The sequence below is a fragment of the Dysidea avara genome, chromosome 12, assembly GCF_963678975.1.
Source record: "Dysidea avara chromosome 12, odDysAvar1.4, whole genome shotgun sequence".
NCBI lineage: Eukaryota > Metazoa > Porifera > Demospongiae > Dictyoceratida > Dysideidae > Dysidea > Dysidea avara.
In genome coordinates, this window is record NC_089283.1 from 5,450,275 (window position 1) to 5,465,726 (window position 15,452).

General features: G+C 37.5%; 2 protein-coding genes and 1 non-coding gene across 3 annotated transcripts in view; 1 reads left to right on the forward strand and 2 right to left on the reverse strand.

Moving 5' to 3' along the window:
- Window positions 1–9,849, forward strand: part of LOC136241718 (protein PALS2-like) — a 12,310-nt gene extending 2,461 nt beyond the window's left edge. The window contains exons 3-17 of the mRNA XM_066032990.1: window positions 3,538–3,659; window positions 4,469–4,540; window positions 4,959–5,039; window positions 5,096–5,236; window positions 5,411–5,486; window positions 6,123–6,208; window positions 6,263–6,331; window positions 6,383–6,514; window positions 6,861–6,922; window positions 7,160–7,197; window positions 7,248–7,307; window positions 7,798–7,959; window positions 8,772–8,977; window positions 9,048–9,176; window positions 9,392–9,849. Of these exons, the coding sequence (XP_065889062.1) occupies window positions 3,538–3,659; window positions 4,469–4,540; window positions 4,959–5,039; window positions 5,096–5,236; window positions 5,411–5,486; window positions 6,123–6,208; window positions 6,263–6,331; window positions 6,383–6,514; window positions 6,861–6,922; window positions 7,160–7,197; window positions 7,248–7,307; window positions 7,798–7,959; window positions 8,772–8,977; window positions 9,048–9,176; window positions 9,392–9,568 (1,613 nt within the window). The 3' untranslated portion in view covers window positions 9,569–9,849. The remainder of the gene's footprint in view (window positions 1–3,537; window positions 3,660–4,468; window positions 4,541–4,958; window positions 5,040–5,095; window positions 5,237–5,410; window positions 5,487–6,122; window positions 6,209–6,262; window positions 6,332–6,382; window positions 6,515–6,860; window positions 6,923–7,159; window positions 7,198–7,247; window positions 7,308–7,797; window positions 7,960–8,771; window positions 8,978–9,047; window positions 9,177–9,391) is intronic.
- Trnas-cga (transfer RNA serine (anticodon CGA)) lies at window positions 1,589–1,670 on the reverse strand. The gene has a single exon. It is a non-coding gene; the product is annotated as a tRNA-Ser (tRNA).
- A 413-nt stretch (window positions 9,850–10,262) lies between the features above and the next one.
- Window positions 10,263–15,450, reverse strand: LOC136240397 (Golgi reassembly-stacking protein 2-like). The gene is made up of 8 exons (XM_066031364.1): window positions 15,181–15,450; window positions 13,889–13,969; window positions 13,744–13,840; window positions 13,119–13,166; window positions 12,990–13,048; window positions 11,657–11,830; window positions 11,351–11,542; window positions 10,263–10,877 (listed from the first exon to the last, which is right to left on the reverse strand). Exons 1-8 carry the CDS (start codon window positions 15,244–15,246, stop codon window positions 10,377–10,379), a joined length of 1,218 nt encoding a protein of 405 aa, XP_065887436.1. The 5' UTR covers window positions 15,247–15,450; the 3' UTR covers window positions 10,263–10,376.
- Window positions 15,451–15,452: the final 2 nt, after the last annotated feature.

The following is a 15,452-nucleotide window of genomic DNA, read 5'->3' on the forward strand; positions in this document are numbered from 1 at the left end:
TCAGGGTGTTTAGTTGCATGATTTTAATGTGTCTAGCGCCATTTTTTCCTTTGTTACTGCCAAAAAGTAATAAAAAAACAAGTGTAATAACTATACTATTGAGGCTGAAGTAGAAATTATATGTCAGCTAGTATAGCTGATAGTGTAGATGACCTAACTTAGGGCTGAGCAATAGTAAAATTTTTGCTAATTTTATGATTGTAGGATGCAACATGCGTATCATGATTATGATACCTATCATGATTTTATAACTTTACATGCATTGGTAGTTGCACAACTTTGTATAAATTATTTATTTATGAATTATTTATGTATATAAAACAAGGTGACAACTGTTTGACACACGGTTTGATGCAAACAGTACAATGAATAATAGTATCATTAGGAATTCAATAGTTTTTAGCAGCTAAGCTTTTTTAGCTGATAAGATTTATTCACACAATGAACTGTATTGGAACTTGGAAGTATAGGCTTGTTACCAGATCGAGGTCTTCCGCAATGATACAGCGGTTTTTCATAAGCTTGTTAATACACATGTGCTGACTTTAACACTGCCTCCACCAATTTAGAAGTCAACGCATGCGTATTAAAAGCGGCAAGGTTATAAAAAACCTGCTGTATATGTGCCACCAATTTTGCCAAAACACATTTGCAATTGGGGGGGAGCAGGAAAAGCCCATGTGAACTGATATACATTATGCAATGCACTTAATAGCAATACTTGAAAGTATTTCACATGATACAATTGTTACTGTGCAAAATATCAGTGAAGAGATTTGATAAGATTTGATAGATATTTGAATTCTACTGTGCTTGTACTTTAATGGTGTGATTTTGGTGAAGAAAAACAAAACTGTTATGAAGAAATCAGCGTTCCAAAATGACGATACGTAGCAGTCGCCAATTTGCCACTAACAGTCCCTGTATTTATCAAGCAACCACAAATGATTATCCATCGTTTCTTTAAAATATATTTTAGTAGCGCTAGGACCTTATGTAATTCCATTGCCAGTTCATGTGGGCCTGTACGTTCTACCTCCCTGATTTGCAATATGGTATGCATTTGCATGTGATGTCACACATCACAAGTATTTATAATAAACATTAATATCACCATGTTCAGAAACAATCATGATTAATCCCGGAATTGATTTTTCCTAGCTCTCCCCTCTTTTTCCTAAAATTTCCAAGTTTTCTTTACACTTGTTAAATAATCCGTTCACAACCTGGCAAGTTCAAGAGAGCTCAATTCATGCATAGAAATCTTGTAGTGGTAAATGTTAGGAATCACGAAAGAGAGGTAGACTTAGTCATGCATTAGTGCCTTAGTAGTGTAAAATCAAGCCCAAATACACCCTTCAGAGTGACCCAAAATGCATCCAGTGAGTTTTGTACATTGTTTTGTAGTAAAACAGTTATCAAATAACATGCCTCAGACCAGTGCAATGTCATAATGTTGATGGTGCTGTTTATAGTAAGAATGCATCTGATGCTATCTGCTAAGCCTAGCTGTGAAAATATCAATGTGTGGTCTGCAAAATCAGTGTTTTTGATTAAGGTGTCCTAGCAAAAAAAGAAGAAAAAATGACGCAGTGAGCAGGGTTTGAACCTGCGCGGGGAGACCCCATTGGATTTCGAGTCCAACGCCTTAACCTCTCGGCCATCACTGCTGTGTTGGATAGATTATGTATATGACTGCTATTAAGTAATACCAAGATACTGTATAACTGAATAAAACACAGTAAATGCCACTGTACACATTTTCATCATCCTGACCTCATTTTAATACTATCATTACTACTAATTTAAAAGCACGTTTAACTTGTTTATTAAATATTTTGTATCAGACATAGCAGGTAGTATACCAGAGGAGGTTTGTCATGTAAAAGTTCAACCCTGTCACCATGGTATTGATATTCTAATGCGCGAAGTAACCCCAATTTCCAGTGCCCTTCTTTTGCCACACACATTTGCGTCTTGCGGTGCTTGTGTGCTCCTGCCACACGACACTTTGTGTGGATTTCCTAGCTAAGGTATGTTATGCATACTTGCTTGAATATCATAAACAGGATAAACAATAACAATACCACCATGTTTGGTTGTGCAATAACATGTAGCAATGCAACATAGGGCTGTGATGTGTAACCAACCTCCTGATACTATTGTTGTGTTTTGCCTATACATAACTTTAGCGACTGATAAATATTTATCCACATTTTTATTTGGAATTTCATGTAAGCCTCTAATATAAAATTGGGGTCACAAAGTATTTAGATAATGCTTTGTGTAAGCATGCATTAAGAGTAGTGTAGTTTAATTGCTTTGTATATAAACACTCAGTTGTCTAGGTGAGGTCTGATAGCATAATTGCCTATCACTAAGTAAATGTGACTGTTCCTTAAACAACAATGATGCCACACTTCAATACATCATCCACACATTTTACTGTGGCTGAGTGTGGCACTAAGTTAGTCATTTCCAGAACACAAAGAATGTCTAATATTAGTGTACTCACAGTGCGAATCTTACATGCCAACATGCTTAACCTTTAAACCTGCAGCTGTTTTATATAATGCAAGCACTGAAAATGCATAATCCAGTAAGCTGGATCACATACATACCTTGTAAAACTAAACTCTATAACACAAAAACTGTTAAAGCTATCTAAAAACGACACACACCATCTTACTCACTGTTAAATTTTGGTTTGAATGGTCCCATACATTGCTGCGTCCATCCAACCCAGAGATACTCGCTTCACTTTGAAAGAGTAAAAGAACTATCCCTCCTTCTTCACATAACGATGTACAAAAGGCCATAACTCGGTCGTTCTTCGTTGTATTGGCTTTTGCTTGGTGTCATGTTACTCCTCATGTGATGGCGATTCACTTGATATATAGAAATCACGTGATAACGTCACTGTTGGACGAGCACAATGACGATACGAATGTGGAAGGATGCAAAATGATTCAGTGCGTCGTATTGTGTGAGTTTCTTGTTTGTATGTTGAAAGTATATATACAGGCAGATAGCTTACCCTTTGCCAATTAATAAAATCTGTTTTGCGAAGCAATCAGATGAACGTTTCATGAGATATGCTTGCTTGTAACTGCCTATGTAAATTGGCATATAGTATTGTGTGTTTTAAGTTTGTTACTTATCAAATGTAGTTTTCTGGATTATGCGGGTTTAAGGGTTAACTTGAATCAACACGTTTGCACAAGAAGTGAAACAAAGCAAGGCACTTGGTGTATGTATGTCTCCTGTTTAATATGCAAAAGGCATGTCTTGGGGCAAAACGATGTCATTGTGAAATAAATATAAAAATCAAGCCTTGAGTTATGCAGCTTCAGAAAACTCAAAACCAAATGAAGGTTCTGTTCTATAACTTTCTACCAACAGAAACATATTCTGAGGCCCTGTTCAATGATGAACATGCGCGTGTGTGTGTTTGCGTGCGTGTGTGTGGGTGTGGGTGCGTGTGTTGGGTATACAGTATAATTTTTATTTATTGACTAAAATGACTTTGTTTGACAGGAGTGTTTGAGGAGCTGAGTTCTGCACTAGACGTTTTGCAGACAAAGTCTTTTGCAGAGTCAAGTGACATCGCATTTCTGAAACAATTTGTCAGTAGTCCAGTAACAACGAGACTATGTGAAGTAAGTGTGGGGAATTTCCGTACTATTTGTTGTCTATAATGGAACATTGTACTTATGAATGTTTTTGGCACCAACTATATATGTGACCGGATTTGCGAAAAGGTACCTTTTTCACACACAAAATTTGACCCATTTTTTGAACTTTAAGGCTTTATAACTTTTTGATCATGGCATGTAATTGCTTGAACTATTCCATGAATGTAGCTACAGTATCTGGCAACATTTTGATACTAAGAGCAAGTTACTCAGTATAAGGAGTCAAGTGTTACAGCATTTTGTTTGCTGGTATGTCAAATGTGTGGAAAAGGTACCTTTTCGCAAATCCGGTCACATATTACTATCTGATAATGTGGCAGTAGTAGTGGTCCTTTGTATTGTTAGATTACGTGTTTAAGTAAAGATTTTTACATCAATTATGTACACTGATCAGCGTATTGTGTACTGTACTCGCACTGTAACAACTTTAAACAGGCTGTAGGACCAGGTGTCCTACAGACCTTCAGCACTTGTGCTGTAAAGCCTTAATAAAATGTGTTCGTACGCACATTTGGACTATTTGATACAATTCTTTGTATGATTGTGAGACATAAAGCAAGTGTGACTGTTGATTTGTAGACCATAATATCATTGTATAGATTACAACTGTACTGTGAATTATTTTAGTTCACTGCACAGAGATGGATCACTGCTCAGAGATGGATTTTAACTTTATTATAAGTAATTTTTCTCATGACATAAAAATGTTACAAGATTAATGTAGCACAAAATACCATTGTCATTTGTAAATGTGTACGTCATCACTTACACAGGTACACGACATGGTCTACCATTCTCAAGAGATGGACCAACCTGAGCCAGAGATCAATCCGATAATAGATGATGTAGGTGACACTCTGTGATCATCTCTTGTGGTTGTTTTTCTCTTCAGCAGTGTTTGTTATACACACATTTCCCACATGTCTTTAGCAGACACAACATCTGAGTGGTTTTATACATTTACACAATGGGCCATCATAATTATGGCACCACGCACACACACTCTATGGGTAAACTAAATAGATTTTCCTTGAGTATACAAATGCAAAGCATTGTTTAGAGCTAGGAGAAAATGCTGAGAAAAGATCTTACTGCAACACAATACAGTTGTACGTAACTGCCTCAGCAACTAGACACATGCCCTGTTGACATGTTGAACACTGCTATAATGCAATACAAAACATTATAGCAGGGAAGTTGTACTAATTGTTAATCCTGTTACACACTTTTTTACTAGCTTATCATGTTTTATTCTTTTTACAGGTAAACACATATATAGGAGATGAGCATTTGAATAGTAATGAGAGACTACTACATGCCTTACTGGCTGACGCTCTAGTCAAGGTAACCAGTCCATCCTCTATGTGATGGTGTGTGTACCCTCTGTTGTCTGGCTGTAGGAGCTGTTTAACTGTCATGATGTAGTGAAGAAGAGACAGTATGATAAACCTGTACCTCAACTGGAGTCCACTCCTTTCATCCATATCAACAGAGATTCCTACAAGACTGTTGGTCTGCACAAGAGCAGTAACGAGTCATTGGTACGTGTATGTATGTAGCGTAACATTTGCTGTGGTTTCTATAACAATGCCCTTGTCCCTGATGGTGTGGTGATGACCAGGCAGGGCCAGGGTCCCTTGTAAGCCAACATCAGTGTATTGTAATGCTTACTGTGTACTGTAATTTTATTATTCCACACATTTCCTCCACCCTAGGGAATGTTGCTAGTCAAGATAGAAGGCAAGGTGTACATCAGTAGGATATTACATGGTGGATTAATCCACAGACAAGGCAAGTTGGTATAGTGTGTTTGTGGTATTAGGAGCTACATTATGTGCTATGTGTGGATATTCCATGTGGCATTGTCTTTTCCAACACTGCTGCTTACTGCTGCAAGCAAATTCTTCACTTTGTCTTATCCATGTTATGATCCAGAAAGCTGAAAAGTGCATTTCAAAATGCTTAACAAAGTTCTGTTTCTGGTCAGAAGACTGGTTTCAGTGGCACCAGATGGGCCAAATATTGTTGGTTTGTCACCTTGAGTTACCCACAACAAGTAGATGCTAGGATAAGGTTGAACAAATATTAAAGACTACGTAGTATTGATTTTTGGTACATTAGTCGTGACTTTGTGGACTTTTGGCCACAGCTATACTAGTTTATACAAGTGACTAGTCTTCTGTTCTATGCTTACCCATTTAGAACAGCTGAAACCTTCACCTCTCCCTTCACATAATATGGCTGACTATAGCAACAGTTGTCAAGTGTTTTGTAGTATGTGTTGTATGCAAGCTCTCTAGTGGAAATACACATTTTGACCCCTGAAAACAAAAAAATGTAATCACACTTCAGCGTGGTCCCTAGAATTGCTGTTTGTACCATAATTTACTGGCTGCAGTGTATATTGTGTTGTGAAAATTTCTTTAGGTCTCTTAAAAGTTGGTGATAATATTGTTGAAGTAAATAACGAAGACGTTGGTCACCTGACCCTGGATGATCTACAAGATGTTCTGGTAAGCTGATTTTCCTTGTTTGGCAAATGAAAGCAAAACGTGTTATTCCCACAGAAAGGATCATCTGGTAATATTCTAATTAAAGTACGTCCATCAACACAGGAGCCTGTTCCACAAACAGAGGTGGGGTCGTGTCCTTAGTGACATTGTGTTAACACATGTTTGTATATTCAGGTATATGTTAAGGCTAACTTCAACTACAGTCCGAAGGATGACAAGTTCATTCCAACTGTTGATATTGGATTGGAGTTCCAGAAGGGAGACATTTTACGTATCCTAAACCAAGATGAGACCCATTGGTGGCAGGTATATGTTGCTGTAATTTAATGCAATATTTTAAATTTTTTTTTGCTGGGAAAATAATGATGAAGATTTAGGCATGTTTTAGTTGCCTGGAGTTCAGAAATTTCAGAGACTGTTAACTGTATAGTGGAGTACATGTACTTATGTATTGCCAGATCCTCAAGCAGTCTCTAGAATAATTTTTCATCTGAATCTTGGTTGTATATAGTACTAGTAGCCGTTTACTTGAATTGAACTGTAGTTACTTCAATGATCCTAGTGTGTGAAAACATGAAAATTAGCTTGTTAACTTGTTGTAGTTGACTTGTAACATACTGTATCATGTGATCATGTTAATCATGCCCTACAGGCAGTCAAACATGGTAGCCATCAGGTAGCAGGACTGATCCCTAGTAACATATTGGAGGAGAGGTATGACCTGGGTGCATAGTGATGTGTATACTAGTAGGTTGTATTTGTTTTGCTAATTTTTGGATATATGCTGAGGGACAAAATTTGGCGCTTTAAATTTTTGGATAAAAGTTTTTATTTTTTAAGGATAGAAGATTCAGTGCATTTTGCTTGCTGTATTTTAGCATAAGTATAACAATGGAATTTAAACCTTATTTATGCAGTACAGTGCTAATTATATTCCACCTTATATTTCAGGAGAAGAGCGTTTGTTACTAATGAAGGAGCAGTAATTGGTAAGGGTGGCTGGTGTGCACTAATAGGAGTATTATGGTTGACTGAACAGGTTGTATAGGCCAGAGAAGATCCAAACGTCACATGATCTATTCATCACATCACAGTGGAGGTGAGGGTATTATACAATACTATAATATTGTACTGTATGGTGAAGAGTTGATTATCCAGACATTTGAATGACTGTTCAATTAGAGCATTTTGTTATATGTCTAACTGAATTTTAGAAAACCATTGATGTATTCACAACAGTATTACAACACATTGGGTAAAAATGCTAAGTTAAAAACTGTGATTTTTTATTGCCTTAATAACTAGTCACTGAATTGAATGCCTCGATCTGTGTATAAATGTTACCTGTAGTCCAAGTTCATGCGATAATGACTGTTCAATTAGAGTATTTTGATAAGAGGCATACGCTGTATATTATCAAAAAATAGGTTTATGCTCTAGTCTATTAGAGTTATTGAACAGAGCTTTGTATACTTCATTTATTTTGTCAGATTATCTTTCTTCTGAGCACTCTTAATGTCTGTTGTATTCACATGTATACTTGATTTCTGGAACATTTTTGTGATTGATAATTCTTTGTGTCCCTTCAGAGTTTGAGGGATATGACATGGTGTTGTATGAGAATGTAACACAAGTGCAAGACTTCCGGCGGAAGACACTTGTGTTGATAGGGCCGCAGTTCATTGGTCGTAAGAGCCTTAAGAGTCGACTTATCGCTGATAATGTTGCTGGCTTCGGCCAAGTGATGCCATGTAAGTGGAGAGTTGTTCTGTTTGCAAATTTCATAAGATGATTACATAAATTGTTGTACTTTAGTATCCTAAAATAAAGCATATACAGTTGTAGAGCTGAGCGATAATGGCGATCAATCGATTATTGTGATAGCTATTAACAATCGTGATCTTGATAGTATACTATCGTGCTATCGCGATTGCTTATTCATATCTGTGCTTATAGTCAAAAATATGGATAACAAAAGCAAACATGATAGCATTGAAGTTCAGAAAACTGTAAAAGACTAGTATCTTGAATGTGGACAACAAAGATATGTAACAACTGTAATACTGACACAACAATTTCTAGTGGAGTGTTAGAAAAGCAGATATGTGGTGTGTACGTAATTGAAGTATTCATATGTTGTTTACATGAAGTTGAGTGTCTTTAATAACTGCTAGTAACTATCGTGATACTATCGTTATCGTGATATAAAACTAACTATCAAATCGTGATTATGATTGTACCATTGCTCAGCTCTATATGGTTGTACTGTAGATATAAGTATAACTGCTCTATGGAGCTGTTGGAAAGCAGTGTGAACCATAATTTCTTGACTGAGTTGTATCAAAAACTCTTAAATACCCAAAGCCAACACTGGAGTGATTTCAATACGGTGGTAGAAATGTTGTTAAGAAGTTCATCTCTTGTCCTGCCTAGTACACTGCATCAATAAGGTAGCAATTCAGTAACATTTCTTTGATAACATGTTCAAAATTATGTACTGTACACAGACATTTCAAATCCCACAATATTACTACATACATTGAAGTAAATCCTTTCTTTACAGGCACTAGTCGAGAGAGACGAGCAGAGGAGATAAACGGTAGTGCCCTCTACCATTTTGTCTCGGAAGGAGCAATGAAGGCTGATATTAACGCTCATCGTTACATTGAGTTTGGCAAGCACAAACAACACTTGTATGGTATCAAGATGGACTCTGTTATTGAAGTGATTGAGTCTGGTCGAATGTGTGTAGTAGATGTGAACCCCCAGGTGTGTGTGTGCATGTGTGTAGTGTGTGCGGTGTAGTGTGTGAGCTATGTACTTGCTGTTTCTGTTCCAGGCAATCAAGATGCTTCGTAATCGTCAGTTTGCTCCCTTGATCGTCTTCATCAAGGCAGGATCACCAGATAGTGTACGCAAGCTCCATCAGAACGTTGTCATGCAGAGTACCACAAGAAACAAACTAACAGTAAGTGAAGTGAGATCTGCTGTACTTATGGCACTCGCAGAGTTTAAAATACTGAATAACAGCATAGCAGCCTTCAACCAACTTCCTTCAGCAGCCAGACAACTAGTGAAATGGTTGAAAGTATTGTGCCAGCTTCTGTATGCCGTTTTGTACTCTGCATTACACATGTGAAAAGACTTCTAAGTTTTATTTTAATTGTTTTTTTTCCGTTTCAGGATGAAGACTATGTCAAATGCTCTCAAGAGTCAGCAGAGATTGAGCGAATTTACTCACCATATTTTGATGCTTCAATCCTCAATGAGGACATCGACTTAGCTTATGAAGAGCTACTACAGGTTATCAGGCAACACACTACCGGACAACAGTGGGTGCCAACTGATTGGATATATTAATTCCTGCCCACTTCTTCATCAATAGCCACACCCATTTTCTTGCAAAGTGTAGTAGTTACTACTTCATGATTAGGTTTGCATTTGTAATATATTTGGTCAGTACAACTCTAATTACAGCACACCCACTGCGTATAATGACAGTACGTTGCATACACACCGACATGCCTGTATAGCAATATTTTATTTTTCAATATGGAATTGTATTTTAATAGTAGCAAAATTTTGATCATAACAGTTTGTTGTGTGTTAATAGCTAAGCATAAGAACACTTTGTCATGTCAGGTAAATGTAGTTCTTAGAGCTTCTAAGCAAAAGCTATCCAGTGTTGTATGTGTTTAACTTGCAGTTTTATGTTGCTAAGGAAAGCAGTAATATACTGTGCACACCAGTAATGGTAGAAGAAAGGGCAAAGCCCTGTCTTAACAGTATAGCATAGGAGTCTCTCTGTACAGTCACTTTGTGATCAAATGTTTTGACCCATCTTTCCTGTAACATATAGAGGTACAGCAGGCATGTGTATCACTTCCTCTTTGAACAAATTATAGGGCTACTGGTGTAACTGCACTCAACTATCTGTTATCTAAATGATCTGCTACCAGAGCGTGCTTGATACATTGACACATATCAGTATACATTATATCATGTTGCATTAAGATATGTGCCATGAACAGCTATTCCACTGACATGCCAATGATGATGGTATAAATTACTACATTATGACTTATTCACAAAATACACATAGTACATTATTACCCTAATAAATGCCACTTTACATGTAGAAAACAAAAAGCTGCTAATTGATGCTGCTTCACTGTTGTGCAGAGCTTGAGGGTGTGTGGCTGGTTTGCAAGCTAGGTGTGGGTCCTAATGATATTGTGGGTGGCAATAATGGCATTTGAAAGTTTATTGGTGGAGCAGTGGGTAGCCCTGACGTTGTCTGTGTGTACATCGTGAGCGGTGGAACTGTCATGCCTCCTAATGGGTGTGTCCCTAGACCGGATGTGGTGGAAGATGATTGGCTGAGAGCTTCTTGTTGCTGTGGTAACATGCTGGAGGAGTCCGGTGGAATAGGTGAGGATCTCACTATGGTTACTGGAGCTGGAGTAATCACTGCATTCTGATTGGTAGTTGCCATGGTGTACTGTGGAAGCCCCATCCTCGTAGTAGGTTGATTACTTGTAGTAAACTGCAAGTTGGGCGTGGCTGCTGTTGTTGTAGTGATCGTCATGGCAGCAAGACTGGTATCTAAGCTGCTTGTCTGTTGCTTAGTAGATGGAGTTGAAGGCTGTGAGGGGACTGACAAGGGTACCTACAAAGGGAAAACATCAAAACGTAATCTTAATTGGGTATGGCAAAAATAACACATCCTCTCTAAACAGTTTTATATGTTTCACTGGACTGATTGTCAATTGGATGATCAATTCTGCTAACTGATTGTCAATTAATTGCATGATCAATTCTGCTAAGTTATGAGATATACATGTTAGTGAATAGGACTCCATACATGGTCAAAGTTTTCACTGTACAATTATTGAAACAAAAGAAACTACTTGAGTGTGTATATGCTCTAGTGCTAGAAATGTAAATGACACGGAACATATGGGTTGAAGGTTCATAGTACAGAGCAAGTTGTAATCCTTAAAGGAAAACCATTTCATGGGTCAGCACTCAAGTGTAAAATGTCATCCTGCATATCTTTAGCAGAGGATAACAGAAAATTCACAAGAAACCTGATTACCTTCTAGGGTATGGATGCCCTCACTTTGCACACACACTGCTTACCTCTGAAAACCCATCACTAGTGACTACAGGTTGTGTAGGAGGCACAACAGGTAATGCTCCCATCTCAGGATCCTGTGTCTTGGGGGCAACCCCTCCTGAAGGTTTACTAGGTATTCTGTGCAGGTAGCCATATCCAATACCACAACCAAGACTGCCATCACCTCCCCAGTCTGTGTTGGGTGTAATACTGACCTGTGGGGGAGGCGTTAATAAGAATGTGTGTGTGTGCGCGGTGTGTGTGTATGTGTGTGTGTGTGTGTGTGTGTGTACCTGCATAGCACACATATACATTCATACCATACCCACCTCTCTACACACATCATTCTCAATGTTATAGACATACAGTCTCAGTTCTCTATGGTTACTGTTCTCTACTAAGGAATAGAAGTCATCTTCACTCATCATCATGTCTGACCCTACGATATAATCAGTGTGGGCACACAGGCCGGCCTCTGAGGCAGGTGAGTTTGGGTGTACTTCCTGAGAGGATGAAAGCAAACATGTGACTAGTAACCAAGTATACACCATGGAATGTGTAATAACATCTATGACTAAAAAATCCTTATACAAATATAAGGGTACCAAAAAAATAAAAATGACTGTCTGAAGTTCAAACTGCTGTCAAATAGTGGTAAGCATAAATTAAAGAGCAGTGAAGTTCCACAAGACATTTACATAAATAGCAAAGAAAAACTATAGCATGTATGCCTTTTGTGTTACAGAAACGGAACAGTGATATTCTGAGCAGGCAAACAAGATGGTATACAGATGTCATAAGTTTGAGACTTTCTTAATCACAAACCTTATTGTTTTATTTATACAGTTTTAAATGAAGAGTGCACTGATGTGAATTGTGCAGGTCTACAAATAATGTTCCACTTAGCATAAAAAAAAAATGTAAAATTTTCATTTGTCAACAAGGGTTCCTGGATTATTATACAATTTTTTTTTTTACTAAATCTGCAATATCATGGTATTGGAAAACAGCGCTGGCTCAATGCTTCATGTTGCTCATTGATCCTTGAAAATAGAATTGTGTTTTTCAAAATTTCTTATATGGCCATACAGAAACAACAGAGCCTCCAATCCAAGCATTACAACTTTCATAATTGACAAATTTTGTAAACACTGAAGGATGTGATTTCTTCAATGGCTACTATCCAGCAAACAACCACATGAACGTTATATACATACATACGGCAAAAAATTTATGAAGTGCCCTGCATACATTCATAACATGTCCGGGGTATAAAGAGCTAGTGATTAACAGACCAAGCCTTAATCAGGTGTGTATTCTCTATCCTACATAATATAATACGCATTAAAAGTAATTTGCAGAGGTTTACTAACACCATTATAGTACCACGAGCTGGTACATACCAATGGTATAAGGGACCACTGTACTTTATAAGTGAAGCCAATGAGCAGGTAGATGCATGAAATGTCTTGATAGATCCTCAGAGCCTCGGATGTAGCTTAGAAAGAATACACATATCCCCTAGTAGAAATTATATCCCTTATACACAGAGAATGTTGAAGCCTTACTCCTTAATACCAAAGTATAGTAACATTTACAGTACAACATACACACTCATGCCGTGTAACAATATTACTGGTGCAATTTCAACCAATCACTTACTAGAACGTGCCACACATTTTCGCTGGCTCCCTCAAATGAACAGAAACGAATACTAACACCTAAGTGACAAATAAAATAAAATTTGCTACACATTTCAGAATCACTATCACACAAACAGGTCATCATTACCTAGTAATCCCTGACCTCCCCATGTGTTGGTTGGAGTAAGTTTTACCTCTGTAAGAAAGACAGGTATACATCATCACACAATAATAAGGACTGCAAAAATTACAACACAAATACACTTGCTATGATACTAGGAGTTAAAGGGACTATGTATGAGGACCTCAAAATGGGTGTAGCTTTCTTACGTACATGACTACAAGTACATGTACTAGACCTGTCAATGTGGACAACAAATGAACAAAACTTTGTTAAGATGTTAAACTGACCAGGAAAATCAGGACACACTACCAAAGAACTATTCACTAGTTAGAAGCTGTTCTACGGCACTACTCAGTGTATGCAGCACTGAAGTTCATTGCATAGTACTAGCTAGTTGTGTGCACACTGTATGTCTTGAAATACGTATGCCAGTACTGTATATATGGTTATTGTGGCAGTTGATAGAACCATGGTAAACTTCATATCTGGGGCTGCACAATCTCACAGGCAAGAGGCTTGCTGATGATGGAGCTCAGTCTAACAAAATGACTTTAAAACTATTCCACAGAACAAAAATCACATATACAATAAAAATACGGTCCTACTTTCAAGCAGGGAGCCTATATATAAACATGTACATCTGTTGTACCTCTACATGCCCGAGATTTTGAATTGTAGACAACTAATTTTACATCTTGGTCCATTTTCTTTTTGAGATTATCTTTTAACGTGTCATTATCGACATTCTACAACAAGAAATAGAGATAACTTAATTACAAGCCAGAATTTCTTACCAATCTGACACCTTCAATTGACACAATGTAATCAAAATATGCTTCTAAACCTGCTCTGTGTCCTGGTGAGTTCTCTTGCACCTGCAGTCAACACATGCAGGTTAACAACTGACGTTTTCAACTTGCAGTAAGGCCACTCCAAGTCATACCTTAGTTTCTGGTCACTCCCAAGCCTACAAATGGATGCGGGCGGGCGGATGATCAGGACTTCAGGACTATAGACTCTACTGTGACAATATACTGTATGGTATTATTATTTGCTCAATTTAGCAAATTCATGCTGATTTTATACTTAACCAACAACATAAGTAGTTGTGCTTCGGCAAAAAATGCACTAGGAAAGTTGTTGATGGATCATGGCTAGCTATACACTGATGTATAGCATTTAAGTATATATTTATTTATTTATTTAGAATAATATACTATAGGAAATGTTTTGCTCATGTAGCTACTTATGCTTTCCAAGTGAAATAAATGTCTCATTAGCTATGTCAGGAAAGTATTACTATATGACTTATAGCTAAGTTGTTCAAATGATCATGATATACAATGAAATTTAACTTCTATTTTCACATCAGAAATTCTTCATTCAAATGTAAAGTCTTAGCCCACTAGCTATGTGTTTCCAGCCTTCTATTCAGTAACCTTGAGAAAAGTAACTGTCAAAGTTTTGAGTCATTGAGTGCTCCAGACTACTGTTTTTTAGTGATCATCTGGGAATGTTTAAACTATAAGGGTTTCTACTTGCCAATCTAATTTTAGTTATGGAAAAGTTTAAGTTTAAGCTCACCGAATGTTGCCGGCTTTCCATACCCCTGTAGTGTTCAGTGATAAGGAATTAGACTAATCATTAGAGGACTACATTTGAATTATAAAGTTAAAGCTATGGCCCATCTGCATGGACTAGTAGTTAATGCTACTGAAATTACTTTGGTTACAGAAGCTTTAGTAACAGTTATAATCTGAACAGCTATATAATCAAGGACAAAACTAGCTATAGTTAGAAACATTTTATTAGTGTGGCATATATATCTAATATATACCTAATATTAGAGTTAAGAGTAGTGTGACTGCTCTATTGGAATCCCTGAATGCTCTATTAGAGTATATCGATCTTTTGCAGTAAAAAATAAGTGTCTTGCTGGGTCACGTGCACTTAAGCACCTGTAATATTAATAATAGTCCTCATAAACTAGGGTTTCAGGTTTACCATGCGGGCGGGTGACCAGAAACTAAGGTTTGACTTGGTGTGGCCTAATTATCAGAAACCACAACACAAATATATCGCGCACCTTTAAGACATGATACCCTTCAGATCCTCCACCAGGTATCTCTTCGCTCGATTGCGAACCACCCATTACCACACTTAGCTACCGTAGTTTCAGTCGACTGGAGAAGTTATCATAAAATTCGACTTGGTGAATGACTGGTGGCGCTTTATACACACAAACTCCTCATATAATACAAAATGCTGGGTAGAGAATTTTCCGTAACTAGACAAATGGTGGGCATTAATTAGTACCACATCTTATTGTTCGAGCGGGTGCGTGGCGCGCACGTGTGA